The sequence below is a fragment of the Selaginella moellendorffii genome, unplaced genomic scaffold (assembly GCF_000143415.4).
Source record: "Selaginella moellendorffii unplaced genomic scaffold, v1.0 SELMOscaffold_1, whole genome shotgun sequence".
In the NCBI taxonomy this organism is placed as follows: domain Eukaryota; kingdom Viridiplantae; phylum Streptophyta; class Lycopodiopsida; order Selaginellales; family Selaginellaceae; genus Selaginella; species Selaginella moellendorffii.
Genome location: NW_003314262.1, coordinates 4,642,333 through 4,664,701, shown reverse-complemented (window position 1 = coordinate 4,664,701; position 22,369 = coordinate 4,642,333). Strand labels below are relative to the sequence as shown.

Here is a 22,369-nt window from a genome sequence, read left to right as displayed (position 1 = left end):
AAAAACTTAAAAAGCAAGATATTAAACCATTAAATTTTAAAATGAATATTTTATTATATCTTTTTTTACTCCTTTAAAAGTTTTAATTATCATCTTAAAAAGTTTTTAAGTGGAATCCCTAATGAGGTGAATAATAAGGTGGAGTACACTTATTTGCAAAACAACATAAGCTACTCCCAAATTTTTTGTTACTGACTATTAAATTTTTTTTCTTTTGTCTTTCTCCAGAATAATGTGCCAAAACTTTGATTATGATATGCAGTTCAAAAGGAAAAAAGGAAAAACTATCAAAAATACTTACGATTTTCACCACTAGGGAAGTTATCACTCAAGGTAGGTGATCGGTTTTACAATACAAATTTATTAATAACATTTACAAAATTTTATATTATTAATTATATGCCATGAAAAATTATTAATTTAAATGTGGATACTGATTATTAATATGGTTTATGCTTGTTGGAAAAATAAAATATTTTAACAATTTTTAATTGTTAACTATGTGTGGTAGAGTCAATATCCACTAATGAAAAAAAATCCTAAACACTGATTAACTCTGTATTATTTATTTAATATATAAATAATTTATTATATTATAAAAAATATAATTTTATTACTAGCTATTTATAATTTTTCTTGCGAATTTAAGTAAGAAAATTCAAATTTCACAACATACAGCTTCACTGTGAGCATTGGTGCTGCCATTGAAATGCATTTGTTCTTTTCAAAATTGATGTACAAAGGAAAAACATTAGGAGGTACTACTTGGCACTAGGAGCTGCTTTTGCCATGTTTGCCATCCCAACCCACGCAACAATTCCAATAGCCAGAACCACCCATCCAAGAACATCATAGGCCAAATCGCTGCGCTTGGACGATTTCTTCTTCTTTCCCTAGAAAGTTTCGTGAAAACTCCAGTTTTTTAACCAGTAATGGAAGTGTTTTTACCTTGTTTCCGCTTCTACTCGACGATGATGAAGCGTTGATCGCCATCCCTTGAGAAGCGAGCTGTACCTGGAGCTCTTGATGGAGCAATGGTGCCTGTAAAAAAGCTCTAGAAAAATTCACGGGGAAAAGACTGTTCGCAACGTACTTGGCGAGCCATTTCTAGAGACTTGGAGTAAACTTCGCTGGGTTCCTGGAAGAAAAAAAAAGGATAACATCACAACAATTGCAAAAACGAAGCTATGCTTTTCACCTCGTTGTATGCATCCTGGAAGCAAGTAGCTGCCTTCTTAAAATGCTCGCTAGCCTCTAAAACATCGGCTACGAGGAACCCATGGCAAGTGTGAGCGTTTCCTAGAATCCAGAGCGTTTGGTGCTTCTTTGGATTGATCTTTAGCGCAGCTTCTAGCTTGGAGATTGAATCTACAAGAACAACGAGAGTGATTTGAATGGAAAAGATAAATCCGACCTTCTACAAGCGGGACCGATTCATCGCCCTGTTGAAAATGCGCTAGCTCGAGCAGAGCGTTCCCCCAGTTCGTTAGGTTCTAAGAAAAAAATCATTTAATCGCAAGGAAGACTCCACAGCATTTGGATTGAATGGCGCGATTCCTTACCTCTGGATCGTGAGGGCTGCGGAGATACTCCGCGGCGCAGCGCTCGCGCATTGCCTCGAAGAAGACGAGGCGCTCCATATCGGTCTGCGGGAGCCCGTCGTCCATGGCGAATCAAATGCCGCCCCCACAATGACTTAGGGTTCTTGGGCCTAGGGTTTTTGATAGGGCGTCGCTATCGCTATGGCGGATCTGCCGGCGCAAGAGGATGCCGCTGCTGCGGCTGCGATCCAGGAGAAAGTGAAACTGGCGCTGAGCGTCGGCGAAGAATGCACTGGCGCCGAGGATCTGGCCGCGCTCTTCAAGAACAAGCCGACTCCTCCGATCTGCTACGATGGATTTGAACCGTCTGGCAGAGTCCACATCGCTCAGGTGAGAGAGTTTGTCCACATCGCCTTAATTCGTTTTGTCTTTCCACCCTTTGATCGCAGGGAGTGATGAAGGCACTGAATGTTAACAAATTGACAAGCTCTGGATGCGTGTTTAAGTTCTGGGTCGCGGACTGGTTTGCGCAGCTCAACAACAAGATGGGAGGCGATCTCCACAAGATCCAGACCGTGGGGCGCTACATGATCGAAGTGTGGAAGGCTGTTGGTATGAATCTCAATCAGGTGGAGTTTCTATGGTCTTCTCACGAGATCAACTCGAGGGCCGAGGAGTACTGGAAGCTTGTCTTTGATATCGCTCGCAGGAACAATCTTCCTCGTATTCTAAGGCAAGTAACGTTGTCATAATTGGACCAAGTGACTCATGAAGGTCTTACACGGTTCTTTTTTGTTTTATTTTTTTTTTTCTTCCTTTGTCTTCTTTTCTTTGTCTAGATGCTCGCAAATTATGGGACGGACCAATCCAAAAGAGCTTTCGGTGTCTGCAATCATGTACGCGTGTATGCAGTGCGCGGATGTGTTCTTCCTCAAGGTGAGCACGGGCATTTCCAGTATCAAGTTTCGGAAATACTCCAACTTTTCTTTTCTTCCGCAGGCTGATATTTGTCAGCTTGGACTCGATCAGAGAAAAGTGAACATGCTTGCAAGAGAGTATGCTTCTGCTACCAAACGGAAATTCAAACCAATTATTTTGTCTCATCGTATGCTTAAGTTTCCAATTGTATTTTTTTGTTGTTTTCACATTTTGACTTATTTTTGTTTTCTCTTTATTCTAGATATGCTGCCGGGGCTGAAGGAAGGTCAGCTGAAGATGTCGAAAAGTGATCCCGAGTCTGCGATATTTATGGAAGACGAAGAGGTATGGCACACAGCGCTAAGAAATGCCCGATACTAATATTTTAGACAGGATGATGTGAACAGGAAAATTGCAGGTGCGTTCTGTCCGAACGTTGTGGAAGGGAACCCGTGCTTGGAATACGTGAAGTACGTCGTCATCCCGTGGCATGGCCGATTTGAGCTCTGCCGTTCAGAAGAAAGAGGCGGAAATCTGTAAGCTCGCGTTTCTTTTACTATTTCCTTCGTCTCTATAACGTCAATTTCTTACAGTACCTACGAGTCAGCTGAGAAGCTGAATGGCGACTTCGAGTCAGGACTGATAAGTTCCGATGAGATCAAGACGTCTTTGGCAAAATCACTCAATCTAATTCTCCAGGTATATCCATTGCCTCCTGTCGCACGCCAAACATTGCTAATGCTGATTTGTAGCCGGTGCGAGATCACTTCAAGCACAATGCTGACGCGAGAGATTTGCTCGCTCAAGTGAAGGTAAGCTATCAATTTTCTGCGCTAGTGCTTTTGTTTAGCAGTCCATCTTTTTCTTGCAGTCTTTTAGAGTTACCAGATGAAGTCTGTCGCATGGAACATATACTCGAAATAAGGTCTCTGACGTGAAGGATAGCCCTTGTGAATGATCGAACGCGGCACGTCTGGCCAAAAACGTTTGCAGCTTTCTCGGTGAGTCGTGCAACGTACACTACTCACAGGAGGAGGACCCATCAGCAGCACGCAAAACGCTTTTGCTTTTGTAAGTTCTTTCATGTCGTGTCTCTTTTTTTTTTATGACAGTTTGGTTGTCTTGGTCGGAGACAAGCAGTGCGAATCTCGTCCATTGTCCTCAAAAACGTGAGGATTATGTTGCGGTACAATTAAGAGCAACAAGTTTCTAGCTAAGATCTTGCTGCGCGAGAGGCTTAGAGAAAAAGTGGCAAGTTTTTGGAAAGGACAGTTCGTTGGGCTCTCCATTTCACGCTGGGGGAAGATCCTTCTCCACAGAGAGGGATATTCGCCGAATCGCCGTGTTTTGTTTGCTGCCATTTGACTTGGCTTGCAATCTATGGCACATGATGTTTGAACTGGGAAATATTCAGCAGATATTCTAGCTTTTCCCGCCAAGCACATGGGGCACTTCCTGGCACGACGGGGCCACCACACGTGAAGCGACACGTGTCGCGGCCAACCGGTTGCCTCCGTTATGACATGGCTCGTGTGACCGCCATGTCATCCTCCTGGAGTCTTGGTCTCTAAAAAGCATACATACATCCACATACAAGGCGCTCTTGCGCAAAGAGATCGCCCCATTTTGCCAATGCATGCTTAGATCTTGGAGCTCCTCAGGGTTTGTGTGATCGATCGGGCGCCTGGAGGAGCATTGGCGCCGCTCGGTGGGGATCGATCATGGCAGCGGCCAAGCAAAGGGGAGCGTCGCCGTTTAGGTATTCGGTGAATGGAAATCTCTTCCAACAGCAGCAGCACCAGGGATCGTTCGGGCAATCGATGAATTCCCCGAGAATGCTCCCGCCGCCGTCGTCCGGACGGAGGAGCAGCGGTGGCTCGGCGGGATTCAGGGCTTTGTCTCAGATGAGCAGCAATGGTGGGAGAGTCTCTTCGCATTTCCTGGCATCGTCTTGCTCGTCGCCGCGCTTCTCCCAGGATGCTGGGACAATGCATTCCGATGAGAGTGTGGATTACGGCAAGGAGAATATCTCTGTGACTGTTCGATTTCGCCCCATGAGGTATTTTGACGCTCTTGTTCTTGTTCTTTCCGTGAGATCTTTGGGCGATCTTTGGGTTTTCAGTGAAAGGGAAATTCATCGCGGGGACAATGCTGCGTGGTACGTGGACGGCGACATTGTCCGGAGCGAGTTCAATCCTTCTGTTGCTTATACATTTGGTTGGAAAGATTCTTCACAACGCTTAATCTCGAAGACTGACTTCTCTCTGTGATTTCCAGACAAAGTCTTCGGGGCCAGCGCGACCACGAGAAATGTTTACGACACCGTAGCACGAAACGTGGTGCGCGGCGCGATGGAAGGGATCAATGGTAAGCCTCACCATAGTAAGTGTTTGAGAATTAAAGGCAATTCATTGTAGGAACTGTTTTCGCTTACGGTGTGACCAGTAGCGGGAAAACACACACAATGCACGTAAGTTCTATTACATTTTCTTTCTCTTGAAGCTTTTGCAAATGTTAATCCAGGGCGACCAAAATTATCCAGGAGTGATTCCACAAGCTATCAAAGATGTTTTTAGTATCATCCAAGAGGTGAACAGTGAGATGTCTTCATCCGTATATTGCTTACCCTGGCATTTGCCGCAGACCCCAGACCGGGAGTTTCTCTTGCGTGTATCTTACCTTGAAATATACAACGAAGTAAGCTACCTCTGTTCCCTTGTTTATAACTTAACATGTTACAAAATATACCGTCCAGGTCATAAACGATTTGCTCGATCCGGCAGGGCAAAATCTTCGCATTCGGGAGGATGCTCAGGTAGAACTTTAATATGCAAGTACTTACATCTAAGGGTTTCATTTTCAAACATGACAGGGGACTTATGTTGAAGGGGTTAAAGAGGAGGTTGTGCTGTCTCCATCGCATGCTCTTTCACTCATTGCAGCTGGAGAAGGTACATCATTGTAAACGTTCGCTCCGTTTTCAATTTCTTCACAGAGCATCGGCACGTTGGATCAAACAACTTCAACCTGTTCAGCAGTCGAAGCCATACCATCTTTACCTTGGTAATAATTTGTGAATACTAAACAGTACTGACACTTTGATTTGCAGACAATTGAAAGCAGTTTACGTGCTCAGGGGCCGGACGATGAAGTCACGTTGTCCCAGCTGGTAAGCCATCAAATAATTCTGGTAACTAATTAACACTGTCAACCGGACTTCGTAGAATCTTATCGATCTTGCAGGATCTGAGAGCTCTAAAACTGAAACCACTGGCTTGCGTCGAAAAGAAGGCTCTTACATAAACAAGAGTCTTCTTACCTTGGGAACGGTAGACGACGTGTTTTTTCTCTTTAATTTTCACGATAAGTCATCTTGCAGGTAATCGCGAAATTAAGTGAAGGAAAAGCATCACATATACCATATCGTGATTCCAAACTGACAAGGCTTTTGCAATCTTCGTTAAGTGGCAATGGTCGCATAACAGTACGTACAGCTGCAACAATATGTTTCTTGATATTAACGGAAGTTCATGTTTGACAGCTTATTTGTACAATTACGCCAGCTTCCAGCAATATGGAAGAGACACACAACACTCTTAAATTTGCCCAGAGAGCTAAGAGAATCGAGATTTATGCCGCTCCAAACAGGGTATGCAGCATATTATCTCACTCACAGACAGTCACCAGTGTATCAATGTTTGCGTCAGATTATGGATGAAAGATCGCTGATAAAGAAATATCAAAAGGAGATCACTAAATTAAAGCAAGAATTGCTGCTTATTAAGAGAGGCATGACAGAACGACCATATGCTACGACAAACCAAGAAGATCTATTAACGCTTAGACAACAGGTCAGTACAAGCTTGCTGGATTGAAAGAATTTTGACACTTTTTCATTGTTTTTTGGATTTAAGCTCGAGGCCGGGCAGCTGAAGATGCAGTCTAGATTGGAAGAAGAGGAACAAGCTAAAGCAGCTTTAATGGGACGAATTCATAAGCTCACAAAGCTTATACTAGTCTCCACAAAGAATAATTTGTCAGGTTCTTTTCCCGACGCCGCTCATAATAGAAGGCATTCCTTTGCGGAGTCGGAAGAGGTAAGGTTTTCTTTTTATGTACAATCGTATTAACGAGCTCATTGTCTAGAGATACGATGAACAGTCGGATCTAGATACTTCTTCATTTCCACCGGATCGGTGTACTGATTCCTGCAGTATTGACTTAGGAAACGGGCAGGAGCACGTAAGTCACTGTTGATGCAAATCTTTTGAGTTTAACATCTGCTTGCAGGACATAGCAGATCAAATCGATCTTACACGAGAGCAAGTCAAGATGCTTGCTGGAGAAATTGCATTACGCTCTAGTTCGCTAAAGCGGCTATCCGAACAAGCAGCAAACCATCCAGACGATGTTGAAATACAGGTATGGGCCCGTTCATTTGAAAGAGTCTTAAGTGCTTCAATAAGTTTCAGGTACAAATTGGCAAGCTTAGGGACGACATTGAAGATAAGAAAAGTCAAATGCAACTTTTAGAGCAAAGAATAACAGAGCTTGGAGAAAGATCCTCCTACCCAGAAATGTCCCAGGTAACTCGTTGTTCTACCGTCAATTTGGGATTTAAGTTTTTTGTATCTAGGCGATTGAAAAACTCACGAGTCAGCTAAATGAGAAGGCCTTCGAGCTTGAGGTTGGATTTGAAGTATTTGGCAACACAAAGTAAACTATTTTCGTGTGCTTTTTCAGATCAGAACAGCAGACAACCGTGTACTTGAGGAACAGTTGCAATCAAAGGTAACATTTTGGTTCTTGGTTCTTCAACTAGCTATTAAAGCTTTTATCAGGTGGCTGAAATTAAGGATTTGCAAGAAAAAAATGGTCGCCTTCAACAACAACTTCAAGAAGCTCTGGAGAAGGCTAGCCATCAAAAAATAGTTCTTGGACCCCAAACGACGAACTGCTTGATTGAGGCAAACGACGCCGGAGAGCGACTATGTGCTGAAAAAGCCATCAAAACGGTCGTTTCACATCAAGAGAATTATCCTAAAAAGAAAGAAACAGAAGATGTGATTCTGAAGGTTTGGTTGCCGGTTTCGACGTTGTCTACTGACTGATTCATTTGTTTGTCTTTGAAGGCTGAAATCGAGGTAGTGAGCCAGGAAAGGAGTCGTTTGTCAGAAGAAAACAACTGCTTACAAATGAAGAATGTCAAACTGGAAGAGGAAGCTTGTTATGCCAGGGACCTGGCAGCTGCAGCTGCTACTGAAATTAAAGACTTAACCGAACAAATCAAGAAGTTGGTGTTTCAAAATACGAGACTTTCAAATGAAGCTTTGAGTATCACATGTCAAGGTAAAACTGGTAGAATTTCTGTTTCTAGTGTTGATCGGAGGCTAATGATACCATATGCAGTCCAAGCTCTCAAGGAGGAACTGCGATCTAAGAGAGAGAAGCAAGCATATCTAGAGCAAACAGTTTCAGAGAAGCAAGCCCTTGAGAAGGAATTAAAGAGAAAGCTTGACGAATCAAAGCAGCGGGAAGCCGACTTGGAAAACGATTTGGCGAGCATGTGGGTTCTGTTAGCAAAAATGAAAACGAACGACCCTCCGACCAGTGGACCTGTTCAAGATGTGGTCGAGATCACAGAATGTAGGCCAGAACGTAACGTCTCAACCGCCGTTGCTCCTATATCACCACAAAGTGTAGAATCGGCAGCGAACATACAGAAAATCAAGGAACAACATCAAGAGCTGGAGAGGCTTAGAACAAGCGGCTCAGAGGACAAAGAAACTGATGACTTGAAGGCGCTCGTTGCTCAGCTCAAGGTTAGTCAGCTCAGTTTGGAACTTCTGATTGTTTGGCTGTGAATTCTGCTAGGGAGAGTCCGTAGAGGAGCTGAACGCCAGTGAACTGGAGGACCTACAGGCCATCCATATCGAAGCTCTAACCAAGCTAAGCAACGCCAAGGTACACGCGGATACTTCTTTCCAAAACGGTCGTGAGAACTATAGCTCGTCGTTGTTTGTCTCCAGGCCAGGATCCAAGAGCGAAGGAAACTCGAGCGACTCCAACGGCCAACCGCCGAAGCCCCCACTCTCAACTTGCAGCTCTACGACGAAGACAAGCACGCGCACGTTTGCAAAGTTTGCTTCGAAGCCGCCACGGCCGCTGTTCTTCTACCCTGTCGCCATTTTTGCTGTAAGTTCTCCAATGGTTTCCGCGCTCGCCTTTCATTCTAACTTCTCTCTTGCAGTGTGTCAACCGTGCGCAGTCGCGTGCACGGAATGCCCGCTTTGCAGGAGCAGCATTAGCGACCGAATCGTCACATTTGCATCGTAAGGTTCGTTTCCAGTTTACAGTACATAGACGTTTCGCTGCTACATAACTCCCGAAATTCGAGCTCCTCCAACCACCGATCGAGCGAGCTCGAAGATTTTTATCTGGAAGCTGTTAAGTACTGTTCGCTACTTCCAGAAAAAAAAAACGAAAAAAATGAGAATCCAACGCCGCGAAGATTTCCTCCGACTGATTTTGCTCAGCGCCGGTCAATGATACAAGATGACGCCGGTCAAAGATACTTTGCTTAACAGTAGCACTAAAATAAGCTTAATCAAAGAAGCCAAAGTGCGATTAACGGAAAAATGGACCGTTGTTCGTACGACCACACCTCCGTATTGCGGTTCCGTTTGGCAAACGGTTAGTTATCTCTAGCTAACAGTGGCGGTCGATTCGCACCTGGGGGGTCTTTGTGGTTGGCCCAGGGGACTCTTACAGGGCTGACTGAAAAGCGCTAACGGGCTTGTTAGTTGGCAGTCTCTGGAAGGCACAACAGTTCGCAAACGAAGAGGAAAAAATTTCACTTTCTCCCCTTTGTGGAGAAAAAGGGGGAGAAAATATTTCTCGATGATCCAATCGATCGTTTTCTCCTTCGATTCTATCCGCGCAGCCGATGCTTCGGAGTAAGAAGAGGAGACGACGGCAACGAGTTTTTTAGAAACTTCTTCTTCTTCTTCTTCTTCTTCCCCTTCCTCTGGTCGATCGTCGCCGATTCCCAGGATTTTCCATGGATTGATCGGGCGATTGATGAGCGGCGAGCGATCGGCATGGAGTCTGTGGCGAATCACGGCCCCAAAGTGGTGATCTCCAATCCGGGGGATTGGGAGGCGCTCTACAGGCCTCTGCCGTTCCTCTTCTTTGGATTGCTGCTCATCTGGACGACCCTGGTGGGAATCTGGACGCTCAATACATGGAGGAAGCGGCAATGGCAGGTAACGATTTCTCTTTGCATGCATTGTCAATGCAGGGGTGGGAAAGAAGAGAATAGTTTAGGGTTCTTCATTCATCATGGAAATATTTCTCCTCTCTCACTTTCGGGATTGTGATCGCAGACGAGTAATCTCCAATGGATCCTCACTGCCGTGCCTGTGCTCAAAGCTCTGGTCCTGGCGCTCTCGTTCGCGTTCTGGTGAGTCTCTCTAGCTCGCGATTTCTAGCTCGCTGGTTGATTTTGGGCGTGCTTGGATTGATTGCCAGGTATTCGTGCCTCCACCTGGGGACGTGCTCCTTCTGGGTCGCGTTTGGCGTCTTTGTGACGCGCATTTTTTTCGAGACGGCGTGCTTCATCTCGTTCCTGCTCATCTCGCATGGCTACTGCATCATGCACGAGCAGCTCTCCATCTCGGAGAGGAGAAGCATTGCTGGGCTCGGCTCGCTGCTCTACCTCACGCTCACCGGATACAAGGCGGCTGTGCCACAGTTCGCGGTAAGCCCACTTTCTCCACTTCATTGGGACCTTTTGCTTGTTCTTCGTCTTGCTAGAGAATTGGTGCGTCTTGTATCCTGTGTCCTTTTCGATAGTGGATGAGTGGGCAGTGCTTTTGTGGAACTTTCTCTTGGATAGCCGTGCTTTTGTGGAAGTTCTTCTTGCATAGCTGACAATGATGTTTTTCGTTCTTGAGTTTAGTGTGAATTGAGAATGACTGGAGTTTTTCCTTTCAAGTCGCTTCTGTGAGCTTGTTCATACACTTGACACTTCTTTGTTTCCTTTTTCTTTTGCTTTGCAGATATTAGTGGTGCTGATCTACTTGGTGCTCCTTTACGTCATATTTCTCCATGTGTCGAGGAATCTGGCATTGCTAAGGGAGCAGCTCCAACTTATTCAGAACGAAGGCGTTCATACGATGCACACGGCTCTGTACACCAAGTACACTATGTTCAAGTACGAGGTGCACATCATCTGTAGCGTGTTTTTTCTTTTGTTTCCTTTTTGTTTTTGATGGTTGTTTATCCTACTTTATGCTTCTGTGTTCATAGTTTCTGTGTTTTTTTTACAGGAAGTTCCAAGCTGCGATGCTGACAATGGTCGTTGCGGAAGTGTTGGTGAGTTCTTGCTTTGTTTGCATCCAAGTATCCGACTGAAAGTTTGAAGTCCACTAGATGCATGCCAAGGCGGATGGGGTTGCGAATGAATACTGGATGAGACTTCTTGTTCGGGAGTGGACGGAAATTGGTATCTTTTCTTATATCGGGTAAGTGCTATTCCAAGCTCTGGACTTCCTAGGCGCTCACTCCCGGGCATGCAGGTGGACTTTTAGAGCTAGAGAAACAACACCCTTTTTTACTGTGATTCCCACGTTGCACTCGGGGAGAGAGTCTATGCTACCTCCTATTTACAGCATCGTAAGTATTCAGAGAGCCTGGCTCGATTTTTCCATGCTGTTTTTTAACTTGTTACTACTACTTTCCAGGAGATGAACGAAAAGGACTTCAACACGCTGAGTTTCAAAGAGTGGCACATTGGAGTGGTACCGTTTCTTCACCACTGCTACCTTTTTATCACAATGCTTGACCCTTTGCTTGTTTCTTTCAGCCAATGTCTTTGGCTAAATGCGGTGGCAACCAGAAGCCGATGCTCGTGATTGTCCAAAATCCGAGCGTCTCGGAGGCTCTTGAGAACCCAAATCCAGGAGCAGCCACGGCAGCCACAGCAGCGGCGGCATTGACGAGCCCCCGAAGCTCCTCGATGGATTTTTGTAGCTGTGCTACTGGCGCCCCTTCCTCCGGCCACGACCAGGAAGGAGAACTATTGTCACCAGAGTCGCAAGAGTCGATCTCTACCGAGAAGCACGCATTGGTAGCGGCAGCATCGACAGTAGCACTGGCAGCCGCGGATGGCAATAGCCACCACCACCACCATTTCCTACATAAGTTTCACGGTGGAGTCCATCACCACCACCACCACCACCACCACCATCACGAAACTGAGGTTTCCTCGTCGATGATGATCTGTGATCACAGGACATACAGCAGGGGGATGAGAAACGCGGGCAGCAGCGCCGGTTTTACCAATCTCAGGTTCACTTAAATTTTAAACATGCAGAATATCCCATTATCAAATGAATATTCTTTTGAAAATGGTGGAATATTATAGATTATTCCAATTTTGTTTGACGTGACGGCACTGCTTTGGGCCGGAGCACCAGCTCCTCCATCGTTGCCTTCTGTACATCGTAATCCATGAGACTTCCCCATTTCTCACACTGGAATGGAAAGATCTCATGTAAACATCCAATAATTAAGGATTAACAGATGAAAGCCTATGGCTTAACTTTCTCATCCAGGAAAAAGATTGCAGATAAGATGATCGATTCCAGCGCAAAGGACGTGATTCCGTTTTCCATGTACTCCTCGAGGCTGGGACAGTGATTCGTGAGCTTCCATCCTGCATCACGTAGAAACGCATCGCAAAGTCTTTCCCACTGATAAAAGCGATTAGAAAAGCTGTGTTCTAGGTACGTCCTTGAGCTCGTAAGCTAGCTCTGCCTTGTACCTCGGAAGCACACTGAACTGTCGTCTTAAACAATCCTCGGAAAATATTGCTAGCGTCTTCGTTCAGCTCAAGGCGGACGGATCCCATCTGTGTGATTGAACACAAGACACATATTAATACTCAAAAGTCTTCTAAAGATGTGTTACTAATACATTTTCCCGGCAGTGCAAAAGTTTCTCAAATTGTCGAGAGAATGGTGCATGCCCATAAAGTTCTCAATGACAGTTGTACAAACATTCATCTGTGCCATGACAATGAGAGCCATCGAGAGTTCCGGCTGGAACATCGTTGCGGCAGCAGTAAAAAGGCAGATCACGTCTTTCTGTCGGGCATAACCCAGACGTCCAAAGCCGCACTCTTCGTTCCACCTGCGGCTCAAGAGCTGCATATAATTAAGCCGGGGGAAAAACATCGAAGACAGATACCTCATAACGTGCTGCAAATCCTTCTGATATATCTTCTGGCAAGCATTGAAGTCGGACTTTGCGAAGGCCAGTATCGAAGCTCGTTTGGAAATTTTCGATTAGGAACTTACTGATTTACAGGAAGTTATCGCATATGTACCTCATGCTTATGGAATCCATACTTGTCGTAAATCTAGTTATACCCTCGATGTGCTGGATCCGATGCATTATACTATACCATGGAATCATCGTCTGTAAAGAAAACGTTTACTGTTGAAGGCAAACCACTTCGTTCGCAACTAGCATTTTTCTGCTCTCACTAGGAAAGAAAACATGTGATGGCAAAGACAGATCCTTCAAACCGTGTGCCTCGCTTAATTTTCGCTGATGTAGCACGTCTACAACACGAAATCCGTCACTGTGATATAAAAATCTTCACTTCACTCTACCTGGGGAAACTTAGTAGCCGTGACGACGAAGAATCTGGAACAAAAGAGCGGCGTCTTCAAAGCTTTCTAGATGTTTTTGACTTCCAGTACCTGCGGCATTTCCTTTCCAACATCTATTGACAACTTTTCGAGTGACAAGTAGTTTACCTGAAAGCTTGAATCAACGTCTGCTCGATCCCTTTCCTAAAGAATCTTTCAATTCCCAGATGCTCAAGCCAGTCTACAAGTCGCAGCAGCTGACTTAAGCAGCAGAAGTTTCAGTTCTTGTTTGGCTTGATCAATGGGCCCTCAACAGCACCTTTTAGAAAACGAAGGCACTCGTTGTCTCCAGTGTGCATATGGGCGTATGCCGTCAGCGTAACAGAGAATAAAGATCCACCGCTACTTTGATATCTGAGAAGATGTTGCCAATTCGGACGGTCATGAAACGCTTCAAATATATGGACGAAAGAAGTGAGATACTGCTCCAACTCAGCATTTGATACCCTGATTATCAGGACAAAAGCTACAGTTAGTGTTGTTAATTCATGACCCTGTTCACAAATACGTTGACTAAAAGATTCGTCATAATTTGCCCTCCCATAGAAGATGTTCCATGTCCTTTGTAAGTTTATTGTGGACTAACGGCCGTTGAGACTTTATAAAGCTTAGACCTGCAGGAAAAACTCTGTATCTCACAGGTGTCAGAGAGCTTACCTCTTTGGATGTTACGCTCCCCTCGGTTCCATGTTTTCAGAGCAGTCACGCACGACAGTGTGCTGCAAATCCGCTAAGCATCTTCTTCTCCTTGATCCCAGGACCCATCCTCGCACTGGTTGCGAACAATCCATTCCAAGCTCCGAAGAAACTGGGGCCCAAGTTCTGTGAGCATGTGGTATTCGTGCGATCCATCCCATGTCGTAAGCTGAGAAGCCGGAAGCATCGTCCACGCCTGCAAACAGCTTCTTGATCGTGCTAATGCTACTCTGCAATCAAAGAAGAAACTCTACCAGAACAGAAGAAGTAAAACCTTTGCACCTCTTGCTTGATTGAACGCTGAGAGTTAACTCGAGTTCTCAGCACAAGACCTGAAACAAAAACAATTTTGAGACGACAAAAGCCGTCTTCAAAGCTTTCTAGATGTTTTTGACTTCCACTACCTGCGGCATTTCCTCTCCAACATCTGTGGACAAGTCATTGAACTTTCCGAGTGACAAAGAAGTTTACCTGAAAGCTTTAACCACCGTTTGCTTGATCTCTTTCTCGAAGAACCTTTCCATTCCCAGATGCTCAAGCCAGTCTACAAGTTGCAGTAGCTGACTTAAGTGGCGATTTGGAAAGTTTCGGTTCTTGTTTGCCTTGGTCAATAGGCCACTGTTTAGGAAACGAAGGCAATTTCTGTCTCCGGTGTGCATGTACGCGCATGCCATCAGCGTGACAGAGAATAAAGATCTGCGGCTACTTTGATATTTGAGAAGTTGCTGCCACTTTGGACGGTCATGAAACGCTTCAAGTACATGAACGAAAGAAGTCGGATACTGCTCCAACTCGTTTGATACGCTGGTCATTAGGACAAAGCTGTAAATAAGAACCTCAAGAGCTTTGAAGTTATACCTCAGAAGAAATTCCTGATTATTTACATATATGTTCAACAAAAGATCTCTATAATTCAGCTCTAAGTCCATTGTGGACTAGTGATCTTGATCCATTCCAAGCTCCGAGGAAATTGGGGCCCCAAGTTCTAGGTTATGAGTATAAGTGTTAAAATTGTATCCATTACAGCCTAAGTCAATTGGTTAAAGAACTGATTGTAAGGCTTTTTCTTTATTTTATTATCCTAACCTAGTGCTTAACAATCCTTCCCTTATTAGAAAATGATCATCTGCAATCATACTCATGTCACCTGGTCTACCAAACTTCTAGATCATGTTAAATATTCCTTTAAAATATTCTTGCCCACTTATCAGTTACAAGAATTGAATTTGGCTTCAATACCAATGTTAGGATCTTGATCACTTGATTGCAAACTTTTTTTTATCCTATTATCTTGATCTAGTGCCTAACAATAAGGTATTCATGTGATCCATCCCATGTTGTAAGCTGAAAAGCTGTAAGCATTGTCCACGCCTGCAAACAGCTTCTTGATTGTGTTGATGCTACTTATACACCATTACATGATATTGCCAACTAATACCAAAAATGAATTTGACGATGAGGCTTTTCAACATAGCATGATTATTCAGATATCTATGGCAATCAGGTTCGAAAGATTACAGAACTTGTTATGTGCCACCTATTTGCCACTATCTGTCAATGCCGTCTCAACTCAATATAACCCTAATATTTATACATTTCAAACATATGAATGTTAATTCAAACATCTATATATATAAAGCAATAACGAGTAGAGGTCTTCAGTCAAGCTTGGGGAGGCTTGGTATCTATGGTTGGGGAAACATCATGTTGATGTTTGGATGGCCAATCAAGAATAGGCATGCTTCCTAACCAGGTCACTCAGAAAGAAAGTGGTGTATTTCAAGCTGATGGCATAATGTGCATAATCTCATGTTGGAGACAAGCAGCATGTTGGTCCCAGCATGTTGGTTTCTTGTTATGCATGCTAGTTGATAGTGCTCATCAAGATCCTATTGCCTGCTTGAGGATCATGCTAATTGGGGATGTTCACCAGGATCCAAGTCATAAGTGACTTGACCTGGAAGCCAAGTGCCTCCTGTGCCTCAACAGCACAAGTGCATTTGTACTCCAATTAGGCAACCCTCTCATTGAGCGTTGCATTCTTGGCCCGTACTAGTGCCAGCTGCCTCTGTAGCTTCTGGATGTGTGTTCCACAAAAGCACCTTGGAAGGAGCTTGGTTTAATTATACTTATCACTAATATAAATCTTGTTTAAATTGGAAAGGTCCGAAAGTATAAAGACGAAAGAAAGTTGCTAGAGCACATTATTTTATTTCACAAGAACATCTCAGAAATAAGAGATAGACCATATTTAAGAATGCATTAAACAACATGTGTTTGAACTTATAAGTAGCTTATAAGCTTTAACTAGAAGAGAAATGTGGATTCAGCCAAGAATCAGGAAGGAAAATATTGCATAAATCCCTTATTCTTCTTGCCCATAGTCTCTTCTCTCTTAGGGCACTCAAACAACGCAGAAAATAATTTGATGGGTCACAACCACCACTACCACAGTTTGATAATTGTTGGAAAAAAGGACCTACCTCCAGATTGCAATGATATGATGACAAGCCATGATCTGCCCAGGTGTGGAGAGAAATTTTCTGTTCATAACACAATTCCTCTTGGTGTAGGTTGGCTGCCAAGACAAGAGAATTTTAAACCTAAATTCAGACTGGATTCAGCTTGATCATGATATTGGGCGGGGGGGGGGGGGGGGGAGGGGTGATGATCAATCAACTTAATAGGCAATGGCTCAGCAATCAGACTGTAAGGAGCTGTTGGATTAAATCAAGTTCTATGTGATAATTTTTAAGTGGGAGTATATTAGAGCAAGCTGAGCTCCTGGTCGCACCTCTCTCATCACATCCAAAAGGAAGGAGATGGAGAGCCACTGCAAACCTGGAGAATTACAAATTGGGAGCAACAGGGCAACATGCACTTTCTTACACTTTTAACTATAAGCTCAAGTGCAAGGTATATATTTGTTGCTAGTCATTTATACAAACAAGAATGGGTGGAACACTACTTGGTTGAGCATTTATATAGAGGAGGGGAATATTTGGGACTTAGACACCTTACTCTTCTAGTACTGCAACAGTTGACCACTCTATCATGCAAAAATAAGCTTTTGAATTCAATTTTTTCATAAAGTCATTTATCTTAGTATTATTCAAACCTAAAATGTTTTAACTCCATGTATTTCAAACCATTTTAAAAAAGTTATAGTCATTTTCCCTCTATATTTTAACACTTAAAACCTTAAGACATTTTTTTAATTACTTACACTTATAGGACTATAGGGAAAATGAAGTAGACACTCAAAGCAGTAGAGAAGGAAAAGAGAAGAAAACAAATAAAAAGATATGAAAGAAGTAGTAGAAATAGTCTCAAGAACTTACACTCTTAGGAGGATGACCAGCATTGAGGAGGAGACCAGAAAAACCATGGGTATGTCATGTCCTTCACTGCAGAAAAAGGTTTTGGAATTCGAGGTGGTGGTGAAACATCAAGGGTGTCTAAATGGCAACACCTTGGAGCTGGAGGAATCACAAAGAACTTCATGCTGGAAGTCGAAATGTGTTGAGCTTGGTGTGGGATGTGCAGGTGGTAGTGTCTCTTCAATGGGAATCAACTGCTACTTCGTCTATAAAGGCATACCTCTGACTCCTCGAAAAGCATCACACAATCTGAAAACTCCAAAATCTCCTCAAAAACCATTGCTACAGTGCAATCCAAAGGATTGGCAACTGCAAAAAATGGCAAATTCACCTGTTTTGCAATTATCTTGTACCTTGAAAGAACTTGAGCCTGCTAAAAGTCCACTACCTAAACCACGTCTTCTTCATTGCCATCCTCAGCAATCATCCTCAACAATCTTCAAACTGATATCTGCTGAGCGGGCAATTGCCGATCGAAGGGAAACTTATGTCTTATAACCATCCAGCTGCTCTGATTCCTGTGGCATGGCTACCAAAGGCTCCTCACAACCTGTAGCTGCCACTGTTTTTCTCGTCCTCGCCCTCAAGACTGGAAATCTCGTCGCTGAAAACGTTACCAGATTTGCCTGGGCCTGGAAAAATGACATCCTCGAGCATTTGCGGCTCAAATAGGGGTTGAGCATGCTCCACAACCTGTAGGCCTCCTACTAGCAACTCCTAAGGCTGAAAACTTCTTTGCTGTAAAAGGTGGTAGATTTGCCTGGGGTTTGTGTCCTCCACCAAAGTCTGGGCATGCTCCACGACCTGTGAACCTGTTGCTGGTGAGTCCAGATTCACACACTCAAGGGCTTTCAATGATTCTGCATCTTGGTCATCATTTTGATCGCAACCTGCTCCATTTCACGAAGGTAGTAGGGCACTCGTTGCAGACCCTGGCTCCCCCTCAGGAGTGTTACTTGATCCCGCTCCTGCCAGGGGAGAGAGGTCTTCCGGCAGAGGTGTTTATATCTCGGTACACTCCTCTGCCAGGCAAGAAATCCTGAATGTACAGGTATTATGACATTATTGACATTCATTGCCTAAAAGTTGTCTTGGCTAGGGAAACATAGAGTGATCACTCTTGTATAGCATTCCTCAATTTGACTGCTGGTGATTTATCTGGAGTTCCAGATCTCTTTGTAAGATGAATTGCCAAACAGCACCAGTGATGAGGCTTTTCCTGAAACATAGTATGTCTTCAGATATCTTCTGCAAAGTGAAAAAAGTAACCTCTCATAGATTATCTACCTGTATTACTTCAAGTGAAAACTCGTACATACGTATGAGATAGCTGGTATAGACCACATCTCAGTGATTACACTGTTGTTGGCCCTATCTCCATCGCCCTCATTCTCGGCCCCGTTCGCCAAAATCTCCTTCAATCTCACTGAATGGCACGCCATTCTTGGTGCCTGGAAAGGTTGGGAAAAGTAGCCAGAGCATTTGCCCAAATCGGGATTTTTATCTCGTCGATAATGTGAAGATTCTTTTGAATCTGGGCCGAAATATTATATAGATTATTCCAGTTTCGCGTGAAGAACTTGCTTGATGTGGCCTCGTAGTTCAGCGTCCGTGCTGTATCCATCGCCCTTACGGTAGACAAAGTTGAGAATTCTCATCATGTTCTCAAACACGCGCTTGCATCTCTTAGGCACTGCTCTGGGCCGGAGCACGTCCTCGACCAGCTCCTCTATCGTCGCATTTAGAATCTTTCTTATCTCCACCACCGCGTCCTCCACGCTCGTTCCCGGGTGTTCCTTCATGTAGATCGTGATCCATGAGAACTCCCCCGCGCTGCTCTCACGCTGGAATGGTGAAAGATCTTGCTCGGGTTAACATCCAAAACTGAGAAAGATAAAGCTTACGTCAAAGCCTTGGATGTCGTTGAGCAGTCTCCCAATTGTGAAGACCCTCCGGCACATGTTGATACAGTCCGGATGGTCGAGAACCGCCGACTCAATTTTCTCGTCCAGAAAAAGGAGTGTAGATAAGACGATCGGTTCCAGTGCAAAGGACGTGATTCCGTTTTCTACGTACTCTTCAAGGCTGGGACAGTGATTCGTGAGCCTCCATTCTGCCTCTCGAAAAAACGCATCGCAAAGTCTTTCCCACTGATAAAACCAATTAGAAAGCTCTCTTGTACATAGAGGTTCCAAGAGGTTCTTACTTGAGCTCGGAAGCTCGCCGTCATATCTCTGCCTTGTACCGCGGAAGCACACTGGGCTGTCCATGTAACCGTCTTAAGCAATCCTCGAAAAAGAATGCTAGCGTCGTCGTTCAGCTCCGAGGCAGACGGATCCCATCTGTGAGATAAACACAAGACACAAAAACAATGCATAAATTAATGAAGTCTACTAGTACCTTCTGATGGCAGTGCAAAAGTTTCTCAAATTGTCGAGAGAATCGTGCGTGTCCATGAAGTCGTCAATGACTGTTGTAAGAACACTCATCTGTGCCCAGACAATGCGAGCCATAGAGAGTTCCGGCTGGAACATGGTTGCAGCAGCAGTAAAAACGCAGAACACGTCTTTCTGCCGGGCATAACCCAGACGTCCAAAGCCGCACTCTTCGTTCCACCTGCGGTTCAAGGGCTGTGCATTAAGCAAGAGGCAAAACACCGAACACGGTTACCTCATAACATGCTGCAAATCCTTCTGGTAGATCTTCTGGCAAGCATTGAAGTCGGATTTTGCGAAGGCCAGTATCGAAGATCGTTCACTGACAAATCTCGAAGAAGAACTAATACAGATTTACAGCAAGCTATTGCATACCTTGTGCTTATGAAATCCATACTTGCCGTAAATTTAGTCATGTATTCAATGTGTTGGATCCGATGCATTATATTATACCATGGAAACGTCGTCTGTAGAGGAAACGTTAGCAAAAGATCGGACTGTTAAGTGAAGGCAAACTTCTTCATTCGCGACATCAATGATTGGAGTCGAGTCCAACATTTTTCTGCTTTCAGTAGGAAAGAGAAAATGTGATGCCAAAGACAGCTCCTTTACATCGCAAAATGTTCGCTGATGTACCACGTCTATAACATGAATAGCCTTGGATAGCCTGTCACTAGGATAAAAAACGTTGTACCTGGGGAGACTTCATAGCCATGACGACGAAGAATCCGGAACAAAAGAGCAGAGTCTTTAAAGCTTTCTAGATGTTTTTGACTTCCGCTACCTGCGGCATTTCCTCTCCAACATCTGTGACAAGTTACTAAACCTTCCGAGTAGTAAGAAGTTTACCTGAAAGCTTGAATCAACGTTTGCTCGATTTCTTTCTCAAAGAACCTTTCGATTCCCAGATGCTCAAGCCACTCTGCAAGTCGCAAAAGCTGACTTAAGCCGCGAAAGTGTCGGTTCTTGTTTGGCTTGGTCAATGGGCCTTCAAGGACCCCGTTTAGAAAACGAAGGCACTTTTTGTCTCCGGTGTGCATGTACGCGCATGCCGTCAGCGTGACAGAGAACAAAGATCCGCCGCTACTTTGATATCTGAGAAGATGTTGCCAATTTGCACGTTCATGAAACGCTTCAAGTATATGGACGAAAGAAGTCGGATACTGATCCAACGCGTCATTTGATACGCTGATTATCAGGACAAAAGCTACAGTTACTGTTTAAGAACCTCAAGGGCTTTGGAGTTACCTCTGAAGGAATTCCTGACCCTGTTCACAAATACGTTGAACAAAAGATTCGTCATAATTCAGCTCCAAATCCAGTGATTTGCCCTCTTGTAATAGTCTATGCAAGATGGCTTCCATGTCTCTTGTAAGTTTATCGTGGACCAATGGCCGCTGGGATTTCAAAAAGCTTAGACCTGCACGAATACGCTGTTTATAGATGCTAGAGAGGAAAGAGCTTACCTCTTTGGATGCTACACTCCCTTCGGTTCCATGTTTTCAGAGCAATGACACACGACAGGGTGCTGCAAACCCGCTGAGCATCTTCTTCTCCTTGATCCCAGGACCCATCATCGCACTGGTTGTGAACGATCCATTCCAAGCTCTGAGGAAACTGGGGTCCAAGTTCTGGGTTATGAGCATGAGGTATTCGTGCGATCCATCCCATGTCGTAAGCTGAGAAGCCGCAAGCATCGTCCACGCCTGCAAACAGCTTCTTGATAGTGCTGCTGCTACTCTGCAATCAAAGAAGAAACTCTTGCAGATGAGAAAAACAAGAGCTTGGCACCTCTTTGCTTGACGGATGGGACTGAACGCTGAGAGTGCCAGGAACTTTTACTCCAGCTCTCAGCACAAGACCTGAAACAAAAACAAGTTAAATGAAGGCGATGAAAGCCTCTACAAGAGCGCTACCTGCTGAGAACTGGGTGAAAGAACCCATATTGAGAGGCTTGAAGCGTTTACTGGAGGGAATGTTGTTTGGAGCGAAAAGGCCGCTAGAAATTTGTGTAGCAAAACTCATCTTTGCCGATATCCAATTAGCACTCTTCAAGTTATATGCCACTTTGTTCCTTGGAGAGAGGGTATTATACATAGACTAGAAATTGCCTAGCAGGAGCTGGCCGGTTGGCAAGGTCACTATTGCTAGAAAATATACTCAATCAGATCCCCAGGCTCTCGTACAAAAAGCTAGTGTATGACAGCAATTGGAACTGATTTGTTAAAAATTGACCTGGGTCAAAAAAACTAAAAAACATTTAACAATGCCTCGTTTTTTATGGCAGTCAAAGTGCAAATGAAGAACACAAAGGTAGCACTAATCAACTTGGAGTGGGAGAAGTGTTAGTGGATGTGATAGAAAAGAAAAATGCTTACATGTATTTCTCTGTACAGTGTTTATTGTGAAAATAGACTAATCTAACGTCACCAAGGCCAGCTTCTACCTTGTGTTTTATGCTTTGATAAGGCTAGATGGAGATGTAGTTCTAGATAGAGCCACATATAACTGACCATGTGTAAAAGCTGAATGTGGCAAGTATAGTCTGACATAGTCAAATGTTTATCCTGGTAAGGCAATAACCTAAAGGGATGGGAAATTGTCTTCTTAACATTCTGAATGGCAGCATCAGAGGATGACAATGTATTTGAGGGATAAGCTCTTGACCCTTTGAATTGTCC

At 44.1% G+C, this 22,369-nt stretch overlaps 5 protein-coding genes and 1 pseudogene across 7 annotated transcripts; 3 read left to right on the top strand and 3 right to left on the bottom strand.

Annotated features, from left to right (window-relative positions):
* Window positions 1-684: 684 nt before the first annotated feature.
* On the bottom strand, window positions 685-1,718 carry LOC9662489 (probable mitochondrial import receptor subunit TOM20). Its single transcript, XM_002961637.2, has 6 exons — window positions 1,563-1,718; window positions 1,415-1,493; window positions 1,199-1,368; window positions 1,094-1,138; window positions 949-1,041; window positions 685-893 (listed from the first exon to the last, which is right to left on the bottom strand). The coding sequence occupies exons 1-6, from the start codon at window positions 1,665-1,667 to the stop codon at window positions 762-764; spliced, it is 624 nt and encodes a 207-aa protein (XP_002961683.1). The 5' UTR covers window positions 1,668-1,718; the 3' UTR covers window positions 685-761.
* LOC9662488 (tyrosine--tRNA ligase 1, cytoplasmic) lies at window positions 1,698-3,887 on the top strand. 3 transcript variants are annotated; one of them, XR_002992855.1, is made up of 10 exons: window positions 1,698-1,931; window positions 1,991-2,274; window positions 2,381-2,477; window positions 2,541-2,646; window positions 2,722-2,804; window positions 2,853-2,995; window positions 3,053-3,158; window positions 3,212-3,271; window positions 3,331-3,530; window positions 3,597-3,887. XR_002992855.1 is itself a non-coding variant. In XM_024679071.1 (9 exons), exons 1-9 carry the CDS (start codon window positions 1,743-1,745, stop codon window positions 3,349-3,351), a joined length of 1,089 nt encoding a protein of 362 aa, XP_024534839.1. In that variant the 5' UTR covers window positions 1,698-1,742; the 3' UTR covers window positions 3,352-3,590. The 3 variants fall into 3 exon arrangements, 1 of the variants encoding a protein (XP_024534839.1); XR_002992854.1 differs by having other exon boundaries at window positions 3,600-3,877; XM_024679071.1 differs by lacking the exon at window positions 3,597-3,887 and having other exon boundaries at window positions 3,331-3,590.
* Window positions 3,888-4,020: 133 nt separating this feature from the next.
* Window positions 4,021-9,087, top strand: LOC9662487 (kinesin-like protein KIN-7K, chloroplastic). The gene is made up of 26 exons (XM_024679050.1): window positions 4,021-4,518; window positions 4,582-4,676; window positions 4,737-4,826; window positions 4,877-4,929; window positions 4,983-5,048; window positions 5,103-5,156; window positions 5,215-5,274; window positions 5,332-5,410; window positions 5,455-5,522; window positions 5,569-5,628; window positions 5,684-5,788; window positions 5,839-5,943; window positions 6,001-6,108; window positions 6,167-6,310; window positions 6,374-6,556; window positions 6,606-6,701; window positions 6,750-6,881; window positions 6,932-7,045; window positions 7,096-7,146; window positions 7,203-7,250; window positions 7,301-7,534; window positions 7,592-7,808; window positions 7,869-8,281; window positions 8,334-8,423; window positions 8,489-8,654; window positions 8,710-9,087. Exons 1-26 carry the CDS (start codon window positions 4,181-4,183, stop codon window positions 8,793-8,795), a joined length of 3,255 nt encoding a protein of 1,084 aa, XP_024534818.1. The 5' UTR covers window positions 4,021-4,180; the 3' UTR covers window positions 8,796-9,087.
* Window positions 9,088-9,208: 121 nt separating this feature from the next.
* Window positions 9,209-11,870, top strand: LOC9658269. The gene is made up of 9 exons (XM_002962121.2): window positions 9,209-9,724; window positions 9,845-9,921; window positions 9,990-10,218; window positions 10,520-10,674; window positions 10,790-10,835; window positions 10,893-10,984; window positions 11,039-11,135; window positions 11,204-11,260; window positions 11,326-11,870. Exons 1-9 carry the CDS (start codon window positions 9,560-9,562, stop codon window positions 11,818-11,820), a joined length of 1,413 nt encoding a protein of 470 aa, XP_002962167.2. The 5' UTR covers window positions 9,209-9,559; the 3' UTR covers window positions 11,821-11,870.
* On the bottom strand, window positions 11,859-14,685 carry LOC9658268 (annotated as a pseudogene).
* A 4,124-nt stretch (window positions 14,686-18,809) lies between these two features.
* LOC9658267 (bifunctional isopimaradiene synthase, chloroplastic) lies at window positions 18,810-21,722 on the bottom strand. Its single transcript, XM_024683355.1, has 13 exons — window positions 21,605-21,722; window positions 21,478-21,550; window positions 21,155-21,417; window positions 20,937-21,108; window positions 20,538-20,876; window positions 20,383-20,495; window positions 20,205-20,329; window positions 20,064-20,155; window positions 19,924-20,010; window positions 19,654-19,869; window positions 19,460-19,595; window positions 19,158-19,403; window positions 18,810-19,097 (listed from the first exon to the last, which is right to left on the bottom strand). Exons 1-13 carry the CDS (start codon window positions 21,711-21,713, stop codon window positions 18,810-18,812), a joined length of 2,259 nt encoding a protein of 752 aa, XP_024539123.1. The 5' UTR covers window positions 21,714-21,722.
* Between the last annotated feature and the right edge of the window lie 647 nt (window positions 21,723-22,369).

Excerpts from the sequence above, each read along its gene's own strand:
- LOC9662488 (XM_024679071.1), top strand. The coding sequence starts at position 1,743 with ATGGCGGATCTGCCGGCGCAAGAGGATGCCGCTGCTGCGGCTGCGATC. Across the intron at positions 2,275-2,380 it reads AATCTTCCTCGTATTCTAAG|ATGCTCGCAAATTATGGGAC; the intron begins GCAAGTAACGTT and ends TTCTTTGTCTAG. Across the intron at positions 2,647-2,721 it reads ACCAATTATTTTGTCTCATC|ATATGCTGCCGGGGCTGAAG; the intron begins GTATGCTTAAGT and ends TCTTTATTCTAG.
- LOC9662487 (XM_024679050.1), top strand. The coding sequence starts at position 4,181 with ATGGCAGCGGCCAAGCAAAGGGGAGCGTCGCCGTTTAGGTATTCGGTG. Across the intron at positions 4,519-4,581 it reads GTTCGATTTCGCCCCATGAG|TGAAAGGGAAATTCATCGCG; the intron begins GTATTTTGACGC and ends TTGGGTTTTCAG. Across the intron at positions 8,655-8,709 it reads ACCCTGTCGCCATTTTTGCT|TGTGTCAACCGTGCGCAGTC; the intron begins GTAAGTTCTCCA and ends TCTCTCTTGCAG.
- LOC9658269 (XM_002962121.2), top strand. The coding sequence starts at position 9,560 with ATGGAGTCTGTGGCGAATCACGGCCCCAAAGTGGTGATCTCCAATCCG. Across the intron at positions 10,219-10,519 it reads CGGCTGTGCCACAGTTCGCG|ATATTAGTGGTGCTGATCTA; the intron begins GTAAGCCCACTT and ends TTTGCTTTGCAG. Across the intron at positions 11,261-11,325 it reads AAGAGTGGCACATTGGAGTG|CCAATGTCTTTGGCTAAATG; the intron begins GTACCGTTTCTT and ends TGTTTCTTTCAG.
- LOC9658267 (XM_024683355.1), bottom strand. The coding sequence starts at position 21,713 with ATGAGTTTTGCTACACAAATTTCTAGCGGCCTTTTCGCTCCAAACAAC. Across the intron at positions 21,551-21,604 it reads TTTCACCCAGTTCTCAGCAG|GTCTTGTGCTGAGAGCTGGA; the intron begins GTAGCGCTCTTG and ends TTTTTGTTTCAG. Across the intron at positions 20,011-20,063 it reads ATGGATTTCATAAGCACAAG|TGAACGATCTTCGATACTGG; the intron begins GTATGCAATAGC and ends GAGATTTGTCAG.
- LOC9662489 (XM_002961637.2), bottom strand. The coding sequence starts at position 1,667 with ATGGACGACGGGCTCCCGCAGACCGATATGGAGCGCCTCGTCTTCTTC. Across the intron at positions 1,494-1,562 it reads GCAGCCCTCACGATCCAGAG|AACCTAACGAACTGGGGGAA; the intron begins GTAAGGAATCGC and ends TTTTTTTCTTAG. Across the intron at positions 1,369-1,414 it reads ATCGGTCCCGCTTGTAGAAG|ATTCAATCTCCAAGCTAGAA; the intron begins GTCGGATTTATC and ends TTGTTCTTGTAG.